The sequence below is a fragment of the Myxocyprinus asiaticus genome, chromosome 23 (assembly GCF_019703515.2).
Source record: "Myxocyprinus asiaticus isolate MX2 ecotype Aquarium Trade chromosome 23, UBuf_Myxa_2, whole genome shotgun sequence".
Taxonomy (NCBI): Eukaryota; Metazoa; Chordata; class Actinopteri; order Cypriniformes; family Catostomidae; genus Myxocyprinus; species Myxocyprinus asiaticus.
In genome coordinates, this window is record NC_059366.1 from 22,864,032 (window position 1) to 22,881,162 (window position 17,131).

The following is a 17,131-nucleotide window of genomic DNA, read 5'->3' on the forward strand; positions in this document are numbered from 1 at the left end:
CCAAAAAATTCAGATGAGCTGAAGGCCACTGTCAAAGAAACCTGGGCTTCCATACCACCTCAGCAGTGCCACACCATGCCACGCCGAATTGATGCAGTAATTAAAGCAAAAGGAGCCCCTACCAAGTATTGAGTACATATACAGTAAATGAACATACTTTCCAGAAGGCCAACAATTCACTAAAAATGTTTTTTTTTTTATTGGTCTTATGATGTATTCTAATTTTTTGAGATAGTGAATTGGTGGGTTTTTGTTAAATGTGAGCCAAAATCATCACAATTAAAAGAACCAAAAACTTAAACTACTTCAGTCTGTGTGCATTGAATTTATTTAATACACGAGTTTCACAATTTGAGTTGAATTACTGAAATAAATGAACTTTTCCACGACATTCTAATTTATTGAGATGCACCTGTATCTCTCTCTCTCTCTCTCTCTCTATATATATATATATATACACACACACATATAATGAGTCCTAAGAAGTTGTCAATATTAAGATTTTACTTTCAGTTTCTTCCAGGCAGTAAATCGTTCTCGATTTGCCACACTGCAATTAAAATTTCTTAAATGTCTTGATCCTCCAGATTGTGATAATGATTGTGATACTCTCCTGCAAGAACAGAACGAGCACCGATAATTAAAAACTAAATAACGCAGAATGCCAATGAAGTGCCCTTTATCCAGCTGAAGGTTAGATATTGAAATAATTTTATGAATTTGAGTTAGACCTCTATGATTCAGCTTTTGGTCAAGCATGTGCCAAATAAAGACAACTGACCAATGCAGCACCCCGTATGAAATGCTGGCGACACGACAGACAAGGCTAGTAGAACCCATTAGAACAAATGCGGCTCGTGCGATACCGTTCTGATTTTGTCGCGTCGCGTGCTTGAACTCAAAATGAGCTGTCACTTCCACCTCTTTTCTCGTCGTAGACGGAGAAAATCTCGCGTGGCTGGCTGTTTTCTCTGTCCACCTCCACCGACACACACCACTTACCAGCTGCACCTCTCTCTTCCTTCTCCCCCACCTCCTCCTCCTTTCTCTCTCTCTCGCTCTTTCCCTTTGAGTGAGCGCGAGATCTATCGAAACCTGAGTGAGGCGGTCCCGAAGACAGCAGAGAGGCGATATCCTCCTCGAGCGCAACATGGCTACAATTGTAACCTCCACCAGGTTTACAGACGAATATCAACTGTACGAAGATCTCGGAAAGTAAGCGACCGCACCGCTGCATTTGTGCTACGCGTTGCACACATATACCCTGTCTGTCTCTCTCTCCACCCGCTTCATTGTGTCTAATTGTGTTGCCTGTCTAGTTAAGTGTGTTGACAGCAGACTACACTCAGAGAGACATGTAGCTTTTCCATGTTAAAAAGGCAGTGCAACCCGCCCGATTTAGTCTGTGAAACATTTGTTGGCGTTATTAAGTCTCTGTGTTCACGACGCTCGTTTCTGTTTATCATTAGATGCGTTTCCTAACATCTCACTCGCGCGCTACAGGGTGCTTTCAAAGCCTTCGTGTCGTCAGTTTGCAACATGTAATTCGACATAATTTTCGACAAATCTAGCCGTAAAAGGACATACGTTTGAAAGGGAAAACCTTTGAGTTGGAGGCGTTTAGCTTTGTGATCATCGCCCGTGTGTTTGTTTTAATGCACAACCAAACTTTTACAGCATTCAGCAACATTATTCAAATGATATGATGACTTCTGTCACGCGGGACGATGGGCTTTGCTGCAGACTTGTGTAACGAGAAAATTGGCTGCGTTTTTGAGCATCATATGCCACACCGTCATTGGGTGGTTGATTACATTTGTTGCCAGTTGTTGTCCAGCCGCCAAAAGCAGTAACACGAAATAAAGGAAGTGAATATGCTGCAGTAGTTGTCGCCTTCATGCCGTTTTGGTTATGAAATGTCACGTAGTATGTGTGACGTTAGATAACCAGCTCCATTTGGTATTTAAGCTGTTGTTATTGTTCAACTCAAATTTTAAGGAGTAGCGTGCGTAAAATGCCCCTATTACCTGACAGAGATCACATCTTCCTTTGTAAACAGCCATATAGAGTCTGACCGCGGCCCGTTCATGTTAGCCAATCAGAAATCTCGGTGGCGGCTCTCTGCCAATGGCGTAAGTTTGGGTTGGGGCAACATGTTTGACCAAAACAGTGGAAGATGTGGAAACCTGTTTGAATTTTTTTTATTTGCAATTGCGTTTGGTGCTGACATTTTTTGCAGTATTAGCCTAAAGGCCAGTTTATACTTTTGCGTCAAACCTACGCTGTAGGGTTCGCATTTATAGATCTGCATTGGTGTGTCTGCGTCGTTATGTTACGCCTTAATTTCTGAAATAAATGTACATTTCATAAATAAACAAAGGCAATGCAATGGTATTCGTTGATTCTAAAGTATTTATTACATTTTTGAAAAACTGAAAACAAAACAGGTACATCAAAGTATATAGTATTTAGGTAGGCCTACATATTATTTATTATACATGTTGTCTGCCATGCAGAGAAAAAATAAATCGGGCATAAACTGTATGATTGCTTTTGACTCACTTAAATAATGTGGCATACTTTGGCTCTCCGTGCTGAAAAAAATAATAAAATTAATCAATAATTGCTTGCTTGACCAACACAAAATGGGTGTCGTTTAAAAGCTTAACATTTTTACTATGCATTTAGGCAAAATAACCAACTCTTAACAGGTGCTTTTTTAATCTGCTGACAAATTAGAAGTGTTCTGTTTTCATAATTTATGAATTATGATTATTTACACCATAGCCTACTGGCAAACATACGGTCATAACATCATACAGATTGGAAAGTTCTGGATTAGAATATGACAAGTATTGTTTCACTCATACCTGATATATAGAGTTAAAGACCAGAGAAAAAAGATTAGATGTAAACATATATGTCTTTTGTCGTGTTTTCGCTTGTTCATATAAAACAGAATATAAAAACAGCAGATGCTCGCAAAAAACGAAACGGGTCCAAACACAATGTGACATGATCACTGATCAGTGGATATAGATGCATAGATAAAATAATCTTGGAGAAAATGCACCGCTACCTCTGAAAATTTCTTGTCATGCCTGGGGGGCGGTCTCTGGTAACACAGCGGACCAATCACACCTGTTGTTGTCGATGCGACACACATTTACATTTTTGAAGAGGTGCACGTCAGGCTACGGCGTAGGTTCGACGCAGAAGTATAGATCGGCCTTAATGGTTGCTGATCGCACAGTGGTTGTCACTTGCATTGGCCTCTAATTCACAATTTTTAAGAGTGTTGGTGTGCAATGCAAAATAATTATCATGCCCTTTTTTGAGTAGCACATTTAATGCTGAATTTTTATCAAGTGTAATGTCCTTACATTCTCCCTTCTGGTTTTCTGATTTATTGGTGTATTTGAATTCTGTTTTTTTTTTTTTTTTTTCCTTTATTAATATTTACTTATGTTGACATGTATTTCTTTTAAACAGGGGTGCCTTCTCTGTTGTTCGGCGATGTGTAAAGAAATCAACCGCCCAGGAATATGCTGCTAAGATCATCAACACGAAAAAATTGTCAGCGAGAGGTAAGGTGCTTCTTTCCGCTGTTCCATTGGTCAGGTCGCTGCATTTGATCAGCTCTAATGTCCTCCTAAAATATAAAATTTTCTGTTAGTGTCAACACTTACTTGAAATAATTAAAGCTATGTCTTGTGTTACAATTAAAATGTATTTAAAAAGATTTTAATGCACTTTCTCTTACTGTAACCACAGACATTTTTAAAGATCTGTATGTTGGCACTTTTTAGTGTGTGGGATAGAGGTGAGCTGTATGACCAAAATCTTGAGATTTAAAAATGTTATTGTATGAGCCATATTAAAAGCTGTTATAAAATGGCTGATAGATGGTCTGCTTTAATTTTGCAATACTCCATGCTTCTTTCCACATGTAAATTATGTAAAGCAGTCCAACCCCCTGATAGCTGCAAAATTGTAAATGGTATAGCAAAATATTTACCGGCGTCTCTTTAAAACACTACCTGGCCAAAAAAGGTGGCATAATCTAATGTTTCATTGGACCGCTTTTAGCTTTGATTACGGTGTGCATTCATCGTTGCATTGTTTCAACAACCTTATGAAATGTCACAACATTTATTTCCAACCAGAGTTGCATACATTTTTGGCTGAGATCTTGTAGTGATGACGGGAGAGTCGAACCACTCCGTAAAGTCTTGTCCAGCACATCCTAAAGACTTTCAGTGGGGTTAAGGTCAGGACTCTGTGGTGGCCAATACATGTGTGAAAATGATTCCTCATGCTCCCTGAACAACTCTTTCACAATTTGAGCCTGATGAATCTTGGCATTGTCATCATGGAATATGCCGTGCCGTCAGGGAAGAAAAAATCCATTGATGGGATAACCTGGTCATTCAGTACATTCAGGTAGTCAGCTGACTTCATTTTATTGGCGCATAACATTCCTGAGCTTAGACCTGACCAATTGAAGCAACCCCAGATCATAACACTGCCTCCAGAGGCAAACAGCAATTTTTTTTTTTTTTTTTTTTTTTGACCAGGCAGTGTATATTCTTTCTTTATCTTGGTTGAGTCACAACTCAGTCAGTGATTATCATTGCTAATTATCCTGTTAGTGAAGATGTGCAGTATATTTGAGCCCCAGCCACTGCTGCATTTCTGCTGCATCAAAAACAAAAGCAGCAGATCTGTTTCAGTGGGCCAGACACTCTGTGTACCTGTCCTGTACTTGATGGTATCACGTTGGGCTATCTTGGGTTGAACTGATTGAAGTATTTTAATTAAATCACTCTTTTGGATAATCAGCTATGGATGAGTACATGAGTACTTGGAGGTGACAGCAATGTTTGATCATGAAATACATTAATTGTGCAACTTTAAACTTTGCATGTGTTTTTATTTTTTTATTTTAAAACATTTTACTTTGAACAAAATATAAATGGGGCTTCATTTTGTGATTTGTTACAGTGGCATTTTGGGTGGTTGTTGTTACAGGGGGTGGCAATTTGTGTCAGCAGTGTATATGGTGACTTCAAGTCTGGGGAAGCAACATTGGTTACAGTTTGGAGAGGATTAGAGGGTGTAAGCAGAGGATGCATTCTTGTGTTCAAAAACAAGTAGAAGGAAGTTAAAAAGTTGAACTATGTTTAGCTTGACACTACATTTTAAAAATGCAATATTCATGCTGCTGAAATAAATGACAAGACTCAATGCAACAAACCAGTTTCTTAACAGTCCAAGTCAAAAGAGCCCACTTCCAAGTGTATTTGGTCCCTAGATTTGGCTTGAGTCATTCCTTCCATGTAAGTCAAGGGGATTTTTTTTTCACCCAATTTATCATCCACTGGCAAAAGTTGTTCTTCCAATTGCTAAGAAAAGTAATAACACTCCTCCTCAACAAGCTGCATGATTTGAGGTAACATTCGTGCCCATAGCACAAACAGTGCAGGATGAGCTACGTGGCAATGTGTAATACTTGGGGTAAGAAATTTGTTCATAAGTTTGAGCCCTAACCCCAAGTATGAGCAGTTACAATAGTGAGGCTTGCCTTAGCTAGCACCACTAATTACATGCCACATACAGTGTTTCAAGCAGCTTGTTATCTCTCATTAAGCATTCACTTTTTTCCAGTCAAACTGTCTATCAAACAGCCATATTTTTCCTGAAAGGCATCTGGTGTCTTAATCTTTTTAATGAAGATTTTACTGCCTTTGGGAATTTGTTTCAGCATCTTAACTATAAGGTCTAATATAAAATATCTTTCCTCTATATTTGCAAAGCTCTTTTGTACTTTGTTGCCATTTTTTAGGTGAGGCTGTGTGAATACGTGTGGACGTATTGAAAAGGCCACAGATGGAGACCTAATTGTTCTGTCAATAGACCTTCAAGCTGAATAAAACAGACCCTGTTCTCCTTATGTGTGTGTTTGTGTGTACACTACGTTCCCATGGATGGCTAGTAAACAACATATTTATTAAAAAGATCAGTGGTAAAATACGCTGGCTACCACCCCTGGAGTTCGCTAGTTCGAATCCCAGGGCGTGCTGAGTAACTCCAGCCAGGTCTCCTAAGCAACCAAATTGGCCCGGTTGCTAGGGAGGGTAGAGTCACATGGGGTAACCTCATCGTGGTCGCTATAATGTGGTTTGTTCTCGGTGGGGCGCATGGTGAATTGAGCGTGGTTGCCGCGGTGGATGGCGTGAAGCCTCCACACGCGCTATGTCTCCGTGGCAACGCGCTCAACAAGCCACGTGATAAGATGCGCGGGTTGACTGTCTCAGACGCGGAGGCAACTGAGATTTGTCCTCTGCCACTCTGTCACTATGCGACCACGAGGACTTAGAGCGCATTGGGAATTGGGCATTCCAAATTGGGAGAAAAAACCCCCGCCAAAAAAAAAAGATCCTTGGATAAAAAACAACAGGTAATTAGATCAGCAGATATTGGTGACTCTCATAGGCTTCCTTTCAAGTAACCTGGCAACTGTTTTTCTTCAAACTCTTCATCATGCTGGCTGGCACTGCATTAAAAAGCAACAGTGCTATTCATCTGGTGGGGCCTACACAAGTGCCAAAGCCCTCTCCCGCTAAATCTTCCCATTCCCTTGGCCTTTATCAAAGCCCAGAGACATCTCTTGACATGCCAACCTGTTAACAGACACATATAAGCTATTATCATCTCTATGCCATCATTTGCTCTGTCATCTTTCAAAGGCCAGGACAGCCTGCAGTTATTCATTCTTACTATCTTTATACCTCAGTATTTTGAGCAGTGTTTATCAACTGCTTTTGCTTTCAGACTCAAATTTTATATTTGGCATCAGTTGGCGACCCAATACACTACCAAAATTGTTAACAAAATAGTAAACAAAAATGTGCATCAAACAGTCTTCAATGCAATGTCTTTAAAATCATACATTGAAACTAGACAATATTAACATGAATTGCAGAAACCCTGATCTGTTGCATTTGCTGTAGTAGCATAGCTTTGTTATGTAACATATTCCTACATAGTTCCATGACCGTGTGCGGTTTGGCTGTCCTACACATTATTAGGGTAGCATGCTTGTCTTTCTGTCTGTGTGATGGTGGTGAGTGGTGCAGTCCAGAGCAGTATGGAGCCTGTGGCTGAGATGCAGGCATTGCGAGCACGCAGACTGCGTGCTGTGTTGATGTCAGAAAACGCATGAAACACTGCTGAATAATTGAAGTGCACAGCCTGCCATAGTTTTAAATGGAAAAAGGGGCTATGACCTTCTCCGTATATCACCACTTTCTGCCTCTCCACCTCTCTTTCCTTATCTGACCTCACTCAGATCAGCTGCGGCATCGCAGCCATCTGTATTATCAGGGCTCTGGAATGCTTCCTCACTGCTCACTGGAGGCCGACTGGCAGAGGCCTGATAAACGTAACAGCACTGGTGTGGTGAATCTTTAATGGAACAAACTGTGAATTTTTAATGAACCTAAGCCAAATGGTGTATGTGTGTGCACAAACAGGGGAAATAGAGAAAGATTGGATGCCTGAGTGTGCACTGGGACACATTTAAAAGAAAGACAGAATTGTGAGCATGTTTATTATTATTGTGCATGTCTCCGTGTATGTATCAGTGGAGGGAGAGATGGTGGTGCACTTATAATTTTCAACAACGTATGTTCCCATTCTCCCTTCTCTTGGTAAAGCATCAGCACCTCTGGACAATAGTGAGCAGGGCTCCAGACAAAAAAAAAAAAAAAAAAAAAAAGACTGCAGAGACTTTGACTCCTAAACTACAACATTTAGGAGCCAAATGACTGTTTTTGATAGACAAATTACAGAATTGCTCAATTTAGATGGTTGTTGAGAAGTAAGAGAAAGCCGAAGAGAAGACAGCTGATTTTGGCTCAACACTGTCTCCAGCTAATGTCGAGAAGCAGCACCATTTTGGAAAAGGAGTACATGTGTAATAAGTGTGAGAGGAGAGGCTCTAAAATGCTTTCTGGTGAAGAACAATGACAGCTTTGTCGATGCCTTCCTTACTGCGCTTACTGTGGTAATCTGATTACTATGGAATGACCATGGAGTCACTTCTCTCTACATTTAAAGCATTAGAACAGTATATGTACCAACCTCCTGCACACCCTTCTCAATTGCTTTGAGTTCCACTTTAATAGTGTCACCACTAGTGGTTGACCAATAGATCGCAGAGGCCGATTAATCGACCGATATTCTGAATTTTCCTGTTTGGCCAATTTGTTTCTTGAGGGCTCTGAGTATCGTCTGCTTGCATGTTAAGCGTCTGAGACATGTAAACAACCAGTCATGGTTCGTTTACTTGTTACAAGCCATCTTGTTACTACAATAATAGACCGGTGTGCAACACAATGTCATTTAAACGGTCTGCATATCAGAGCCGCGGCAGAAGCGTTTGAGCTCATAATGTTAAAGTGCTCGCCTGTTTCCTCTCTCAACAGTTCCCTGTAACTTTTAACTGTCTTGTCTAATGATAAAAAGGAAGTCTGCAAATATGCTCATATCTTGTTTAAACAGATGTAATAAACCAACCTCACACAACTTCAGCAGATCCAGCATCCTGTGGAGCGCTCATTTATTTGCCTCTAAAGCACGTATTCTATCAGTCTCTCCTCAGCAGTTCCCTGTCACTTTTAACTTTCTTTTCTAATGATAAAAGCCAAATATCAATAAAACTTCCATTATATACCGTCTGCAAATATGCAGCTATCTTGTTTAATCGGATGTAATTCACGAACCTCATGAAAATCCAGCGGTTTCTTACCGTCGAGTGCTCGTCTAATATCTTCCTCTGAAGTGCGTATTCTATCAGCCAGAATCAAAACTTCAGGATCAAAAGTTCCTTTGATTCTCAAATCATGACGATCAGTCCATGACAATCCAAGCAGGCGATCCAGACCGTTTAAACTGACCGAGATTGTTGCTTGCTGAGTGCAACTTCAAAGTAAAAGCACTTCACGTGTGCTGTAGGTAAATGTCTTATTCACTATGCACTATATGTAAAAAAAATAATTGTTCTTTACTCCCCAATTTTGCATGCCCAATTCCCAATGCACGCTGAGTCCTCATGGTGGCATAGTGACTCGCCTCAGTCCGGGTGGCGGAGGACGAATCTCAGTTGCCTCCACGTCTGAGACCGCCAATCCGCGCATCTTATCACGTGGCTTGTTGAGCGCGTTAACGTGGAGACATAGCGCATGTGGAGGCTTCACGCTATTTTCCGCAGCATCCACGCACAACTCATCACGCCCCCCACCAAGAGCGAGAACCACTTTATAGCGACCACGAGGAGGTTAAACCAACATGACCCTACCCACCCTAGCAACAGGGCCAATTGGTTGCTTAGGAAGCCTGACTGGAGTCACTCAGCACGCCCTGCGACTCCAGGTGTGGTAGTCAACATCTTTATTTGCTGAGCTGCCCAGGACCCTATATGTATAATTAGTTTGATTCGGTATTTTTTGAGAAAATGCGATTGCTAACGTGGACATGCCATCCATGGTTGCTGGACTACTGTGTTTACTGTTATTTCCTTCTTCCTAATATATTAACAATTTCTTCATGTGCAAATAAATTACAAAAATATGATGACTAAACAGAAATCAGAAGAAACTGCTATCTACTAGTGCCCGACCGACATATCGGTCCGCCGATATTATCAGCCGATATTAGCCTTTCACTGATATATCGGTATCGGCGTAGATGTTTACTGATATGCGCAGATATGAAAACTTTTTTTCAGAAAATATAATGCAGAAAACAATGCTTTATAATTGGTGTCATTACGTAGTTTGTCCAGCAGCGCGCGCTCCAACTCAATTGTTTACAGAGCTGACTCTGAGCTGACGGTGGCTCTGCAGACAGGGAGGATTTATGCGGTGTCTTCACAGTAAGTTGCAAACTAGTTTGTGAAATACATATTGGAAAGTTAATAAACAATGACCCCATAATTTTCCCTTTTCAATATAACTAATATAACATTAACCCTGTCCCTGACAACCATGTCACTCATGTCTGTTTGCTGTTAGCCAGCTGTAGTTTGTCAGTGCAGTCAGTAAAGTAGCAGATTGAAAGGTAAACATCAGAGCATCTTTTTGCAGCTCAGCAGACAACGGTACGGTGGTGGATTGTGTCTGTTGAGTGTTAATTTTACGCTACGTTGTTAGCTAGTTGGTGAGATGCAATGCTAGTCCATCTTTTGCTCTCTGTGACAATGAGCTTATAGCTAACTAGCTAACCACGTAGCTACTTTCATTGCTTGTGAGCTGAGTGGAAGCTAATGTGTAAACATGTATTCACAAAACTGTTTTGTTCAGGATTCACAGTTTGGTACCCCCTTCAACCGAACAATTCCAGTCGTTGCATTTATAAAATGTAATATTTAAAAGTCTGGTTTTCCACCATTGAAAGTTTCCCCTGAACTTGTATAGCAGAATACGGTGTAACACCGCTGCTGTATTGTATTAATATAGTCAGCATTTGAATAATACTAAACATACAGTACTGATGATTTTTAAGCTATTTATTGTATTTCTATTTATTCTTTATTTTCTCAGTGTTCATTTCTAGAATTTGTTGACAATGTATAATAATAGTCAAATATTCTTTGATAAAAAGTTTTTTTTTAAGAAAGCAGCCTTCTGAGTACCTTTGCATAGTCATATCGTTGCAAAATTGGTGAACAATCCACACAGAAAAGGTTTTCATTCCAGCTCTAAAATTAACTATATCGGCCACCATATCGGTAATCAGTGAATTTCCCCCCTCTAAAATCTGTATCGGTTTCAAAAATCCCATATCAGTCGGGCTCTACTATCTACCATTTAAAATACAATATAATGTTTTTAAATTATTTTTTACAAAGTTACAATTTTGTGTGAAATTAAGTAAATAAGAATTTATTGATTATTTTTTTATTATTTTTTTTTGTAAAATTTTTTAGCAATTTTACGTTATGTTAAATGGCTATGTTATTTACTATATTAAATTAAATTGTGATATATCGGCATTGTATCAGCCTACTGGCCACCTTGCACTTCTGGATATTGGCATCGGCCATTAAAAAAACCATATCAGTCGATCAGTAGTCACCACGTTTCTAGTAAGCTTGGATAAACTTGTTGCTAATATTTTATTAAAACAATTTGAGAGTAAAACCGCCTTAATTCATCTCGGACTTTAGGATTGTTAATGACGTTTCTCAATCATTTTCTCAGTCCTATTTTGACAAGTCACAGTAAAACAGGATTTCTTAGCAGTGCTGTTGAAAGTCGATTTCCTCTGTGTCCAACTTTTTACAATATTTGCTTACCTTGACAACACTTTATAGATTAAAAGGAATGTTCTTGGATCAGTGAATATCAACGTATCCCAAATTTACATAGTTTATGGCAGAAACTCAGCATTAAATTAGCTTAATTTGCTCATGACATGACATACTGAGGGGTGAACTCACTAAACCACTGAGCCATGGAAAGCAGATTTTAGTTTATTTAAAGGGGATGCTTGTACTACATTTTTTAGTGATTATGGCAGCAGTAGTTGTCACCAGATCGATTGTGTGTGTACTTGTGTGTGTGTTATGGGACAGGTAGCAACAAAGTACTAACACTGTAGGCCTAATTTGCATTTCATTGAACTGGCAGGTGCTTGAAAGATGTTTTAAAAATCGACTATAAGATGTCAACACCATCAACACAAGTCTTATTAATTTGTTACAATTTTAATGGTCCCAAAAGAGGCTAAATTTTATTTATGTTCTTGACAGGGTCTGTGAGATTCACCCATGTCACCCACATCTCTTAAGCAGTCTGTTACAAATGCAATCCTAACAATTTGCATATTAAAGTTTGTTTGTAATTTTACAGCAGACACCCTAAAAATTCCAACACCCCTGTATACTCTGTATTATGACTCTTCTCACATGTTTTGTTGATTTTCATGAAATTGTGAGGAATTTAGTGGCCACTTACACTTACAGATCAATAGAGTTCTGAGTTCAACCAGTAATGAACCACATTTAATATAATCACAAAGCCCACCTTCCTCCTCCACACAACCAAAACACAGGCCTGTAGTGCTATTTAAACATCAGACTCTGTAAAAAAAAAAAAAAAAAATAATAATAATAATAATAATTTTAACCATCGAGTGTTGCGCAACTTGCGCTGTATTTTAAAAGGACCATAATGTATTCTGTGATATGCATATGACTGTACCATGTGGCTCTCTGTGCAAACATGGACTCAGATAAACACCATTACTCAGATGGTTGACTCATTGTTTGCTAGACCCTGCATTATTTGTTCATAATCTATGCTCGAATCGCCACCTCTAAGCTGTGTTGATGGTGAACCAAAAGAGTAAGTGAAAGCTGGCCCAGGTGTCTAAAGTTATGATCAAAAGACTTTGGCCTGATAGTCTTCACTCACCTGAGAAATTGTGAGAATGAGATCAAACAGGCATTTATAACATTTTATTATGTGCCATCCTTCCACTAGAAAATGTAGTCCCTGACATATAAACTAATGTAGTTTCACTCTGTGAGTACTGTGCAGTGATGTGCACACAGTAGCTAGGTGAATGGTAATGTGTATTTTGATATGATTGGAACGCTGTAGTGACCAATTAGCATCCAGAGCTGCATGCTATAGTTGTCTAGAATACTTGTCTTCAGTCTTTTAATTTTCTAAAGAACTATGGTAGTCACATAAGCACATGTTATTATGTGATAGTTTTGTTGGTATTCATCATTGTCACATGTATGCTGAAAAATCGGTTTGGATTCAGATTTTATAGAGTAGAACAGCTCCCATAATTCCTGAGAAGCACATAGAAACACTGCACAGTAATGCCGCCTGCAATGGGGATGACGGCAAGACCGTCCTTTATGGAGTTTTCTCGTACTCTTTCGAGCAGTGGTAATGGGGATTTGTCCAACCTGCTTTGTTTTAACTGCTTGGAATCCTCAGGTGTCTAAAGCGCATAGCAAGATAATCCCTGACTGATCTGAGGGAGACATAGTGACACCCTCCATCAGCAGATAGTCTGGTGCGGGGCAAAGTTGCAGCTTAAACTCATGCTCTTACACACAAGCATGTCAGCGTACAAACCCGGATTCCCTTCGCTTTTAAGAGCATTGAGCTTATGGGAAGGTTTTGAGTTTGCATGCTTTGTAAACATTGTTTCCATCAGCCCATATTTGGATGTTTTTGGGTTTTACACTTAGCTACCTAATGAGGACTGCAAAGAACCTTTGAAGTGGTTGTTGTGGTACTGGGATATGTTTTCTTTCTCTATTTGGAAGGATGTGGGAAAAATCAATATTTTACCTCACGATACTGTATCAATATTCTAACACCAATAATCAATATTTTCAGTTGCAGTAATATTTTGGGAAAAATCAAACATAATGTGACATTAGAACAACAAACACACAATGATTTATATTCGACCATAATGCAAGTGTAGAACGTCTAGAACTTAAGTATATATAAAATAATTTTGAATCGCAATATATGTAACAAAGATCATAGACACACTGAGTGCATTTACATGCACACCAATAGTTGATAACTACCAAAAATCAGTTTGTTTAAAAAATGCAAGAATTATTTTTGACATGAGACTTGAAATAATTGTATTTTTCTCTACTTTTGATGTAAAAAGTTAAACAGGCATGCATACAACACTTATGCACATTGGATAAGCCAGTAAGAACACTGGTAAAGGTGTTTGCATGCAACGAAAAATCACGATCATGCATGCAAGCGTGCTCACTGATTCCCAGCCCTAGTGTGGGGGGCATAACAGCAGTAGCACTCTTTATAGTTTAAGCCAAGAGGTTGTATGCTAACTAATTTGATCACACATTGAGAAGCAACCGAAAGGTGTTGTGTGCCAATCATCTTTAACGTCACTCTCACATACACAGTAATAATAACTGTTGCCAAGAGTCAGTCAGAGAGGTAACTGAACCAGCAGAACCAGAAAGGATCACATCCCTGGCATGTTCGTGAGAGCAGTCTTATCGGGAAGTCATTTAGTTTCATTAGTAGGTCAGTTCCGTGTGACAGTTTTACTGTCCTTCACTGAATGCACACATACACACCCTTACTAAAACAAAATGGGTGTTTATCTTTTAGTTGTGATAAGTTTTATTTGTCTTCTCTGTGTGTGGTAGCGACAGTGGAATTTGTGTTTGTGGTTGGACTGCTCTAACTCCATACCTCTCTCCAAAAATGTATGCAGTTGAACATTGAAATCAGTCAGTGGAAAGAGTTTTGGACTGAAATCGCTAGTATGAGTATTAAGATGAAGACTAAAATAATTTCCCGTGGTTCTGAATGCTTAGAAATCATACTTGTTTGCTCAGGCACTTATTGAATCATCCCCTGAAGCGGTCATCGTTTTACCTTATGAAGTTAATTCTCCCTTTCCACTAGGGATGTGCAAGACTAGTCGACTAAATGGTTCTGATGCTGCTAGGCGACACTGGGATTACTAGTTGTTTAATATTTCCCCCCATTAAACTGATCATCATTTTTACACATTTACGTTTGGCTTTATATTTTTACAGAGGCTGCTTTTAAATTGCTGTCATATTAATGTTACATATTTGAAATAGAATTAATAATACAAATATTATTTTAAAAAGAGGATATCTGAAGCAGATACAAAGTTTCATTTCACCTCAGGCTGCGTGTGCTTCTTCCCTCTCTCACTCACGTCACGTGCAGGAAAATGTCCTCTTGCGAGACAAGCAAACTCAGCAAAGTAGTTATGAAATAACTTCGGTGGTGGTGCGGGAATTGGATTTCCAAATATTTGAAAGTCTTTATGGATGTTTTCACATTTGAGTCTTCTTTACATCTGTGCATGCTTGTACGTTATTTTTCCGCCGAGCGGGCTTTTTCAAGTGCAGGATAGCAGCTTCAGGTGAGTCAAGTCCCATCTTTCACCGGACCATGTCGACGTGTTAATTTTGCTCATCAAAAAATTTATGCTTTTGAGTAAGTAGCCTAGAAAATGACTGTTTATTTTCAATGAGGTTCCAACTGCTTAACGGGTTAAACTATCTTTTATTCTGTGCACGTCATGTTTAGAATACATTAGGTTTATTGTAGGCTACATCACAGGCCTATTTTTTTCTATCCTATGGCTACTTTTTTAAAATCTTTTTTTATTTGTATTTTACATCGTGACTGTTATTGGTTAACGTTCTTTACCGAACAGCTGTCATATTAGATCAGTGGCTAATGCACAACAGTACGTCGTGAAATACGTGCAAATTTTCAGTGCATTTTATTTCTCTCATAGATTTGGCTTAGTCTACCTGTTAATTATTTTCAACAATGTCCTTACTGTTTTAATATGTTAAGTAACACTTACGTGGTGAATTCTGTTTAGAACAGGCTGGGTTGCTCTATTGGTCCTGCACTATTCATTCAATTGTTTTCAATAAATATGCCTGTTAAATATTCGCTAACATTGATTCAGTGAAAGCGTGTCATGTTCTATATTTAATGTACAATGATCATAATACAAGGCAAGCATGTCGCAGATAAATGCCCCTTTTCAGTGGAATTTAGCTTCGAATTTGGAATAGATTAAGTATTTGAAATGGGTCGCATAAATACATTTTTTTGACTGTTTTCTGAAGGTTGGTTTCTTTTTAGACTAGTCGACTTCAAAATTTCCATTTAAACTTCAGTGAAATTAGTTGTTCAGCACATCCCTACTTTCCACAACACCAGGCCTTGATTATGCCACTGATATACTGTACACTATACTTGATCCACAAACAGCTGGGAGAGGAATCCAGCAGGCTTGGCTCTTTTAAACAAAATGCTCCATGAAATTAGTCCATTCAACTGAGTGGTAAAATGAAGTCTTCAGATGTCATATGATAGCTTTGTGTGAGGAACAGACCAAAATTCCAGACCAAAAGTCCGACTTGAAAATCTTCCAGACCAGAAAATCTTACCCTCTGTCAAAGCTCCCAAATCTCCCTTGGTATGATAATACACATTGCAACAGATTTGACATCAGAGACTACAAACAACATTGGTCCTTGCATGTCTTTTAATCACAATGTTCAAGCTTGATATTTGGAGCTGCAAATTAGATATGCATGAATTGATTGACACAAGTATTTTCATTTAATAATGACATAAATTTGGTCTCTTTCTCATGCAGAACTTATGTATGGCTCCAGTTCACATAGATGCAGACATATAGTTCATTCATTATCTCTTACAGAACATCAGCTGAAGTACAGAGCAGCACTCAACACTGCACGTTCAATGTACTTTTCCTCTATCATCCAAAAAGCAAGTTGTAGACCTAGAGCCCTCTTTGCTATGGTGAACAAGCTAATTCACCAACTGGTTCAGGACTCACACAGCTCTGATGAACTTTGTGACTCATTTCTGCTCTTCTTTCAAGATAAAGTTGTTTCCATTTACCAAACATTCACGTCAACCATTTCTGAAGATGCTCTGCACGAATGTCTGTCTGAACACCCTATCCACCCTTTCTCCTTCACACCAACTAGCCCATCATCAGTCAGTGATTTAATTTTACATTCCAACTAATTATCCTGTCAGTTGGGCCCTGCCCCAACCTCCCTTTTTAAACACTGTGAGTCAGTCATTTCGGCACCTATTTTGCATATGATAAACACATATCTTGCATCTGCCATTGTTCCAACTGATCTTAAAATTGCCGCTGTTACACCAGTCCTTAAAGGTCCCAACTTAGATTCATCTTCCCTCTGCAACTATTGTCCTATTTCTTACCTGCCTTTTATATCTGAACTTCTGGAAAAATGTGTAGCCTCCAAGTTACAATCACATCTTGCAGCTAATAATCTCTATGACCCTTTCCAATCTGGTTTTCGCCTATTCCACAGCACTGAAACTGCTCTCTTGAAGGTTTTTAATGATCTCCTCCTCTCTGCTGACTCTGGATTTCTCAGTATTCTGATCTTGCTTGACCTGAGCTCTGCTTTTGACACTGTATGCCACAAAACACTCCTTTCCCGACTTTCAGATATTGGTATTACTGGCACTGCTCTATCCAG

General features: G+C 39.1%; 1 protein-coding gene across 28 annotated transcripts in view; it reads left to right on the plus strand.

The window, feature by feature from the left end:
• Positions 1-940: 940 nt before the first annotated feature.
• LOC127414196 (calcium/calmodulin-dependent protein kinase type II subunit gamma-like) overlaps positions 941-17,131 on the plus strand; it is an 85,563-nt gene continuing 69,372 nt past the window's right edge. For 9 of the 28 annotated variants that reach the window (XM_051652028.1, XM_051652039.1, XM_051652049.1 and 6 more), the window contains exons 1-2: positions 946-1,215; positions 3,493-3,587. In XM_051652028.1, the coding sequence (XP_051507988.1) occupies positions 1,151-1,215; positions 3,493-3,587 (160 nt within the window). In that variant the 5' untranslated portion in view covers positions 946-1,150. Of the gene's footprint in view, positions 1,216-3,492; positions 3,588-17,131 lie in introns of all 28 variants that reach the window. The other 19 variants (XM_051652031.1, XM_051652046.1, XM_051652032.1 and 16 more) reach the window with 4 other exon arrangements.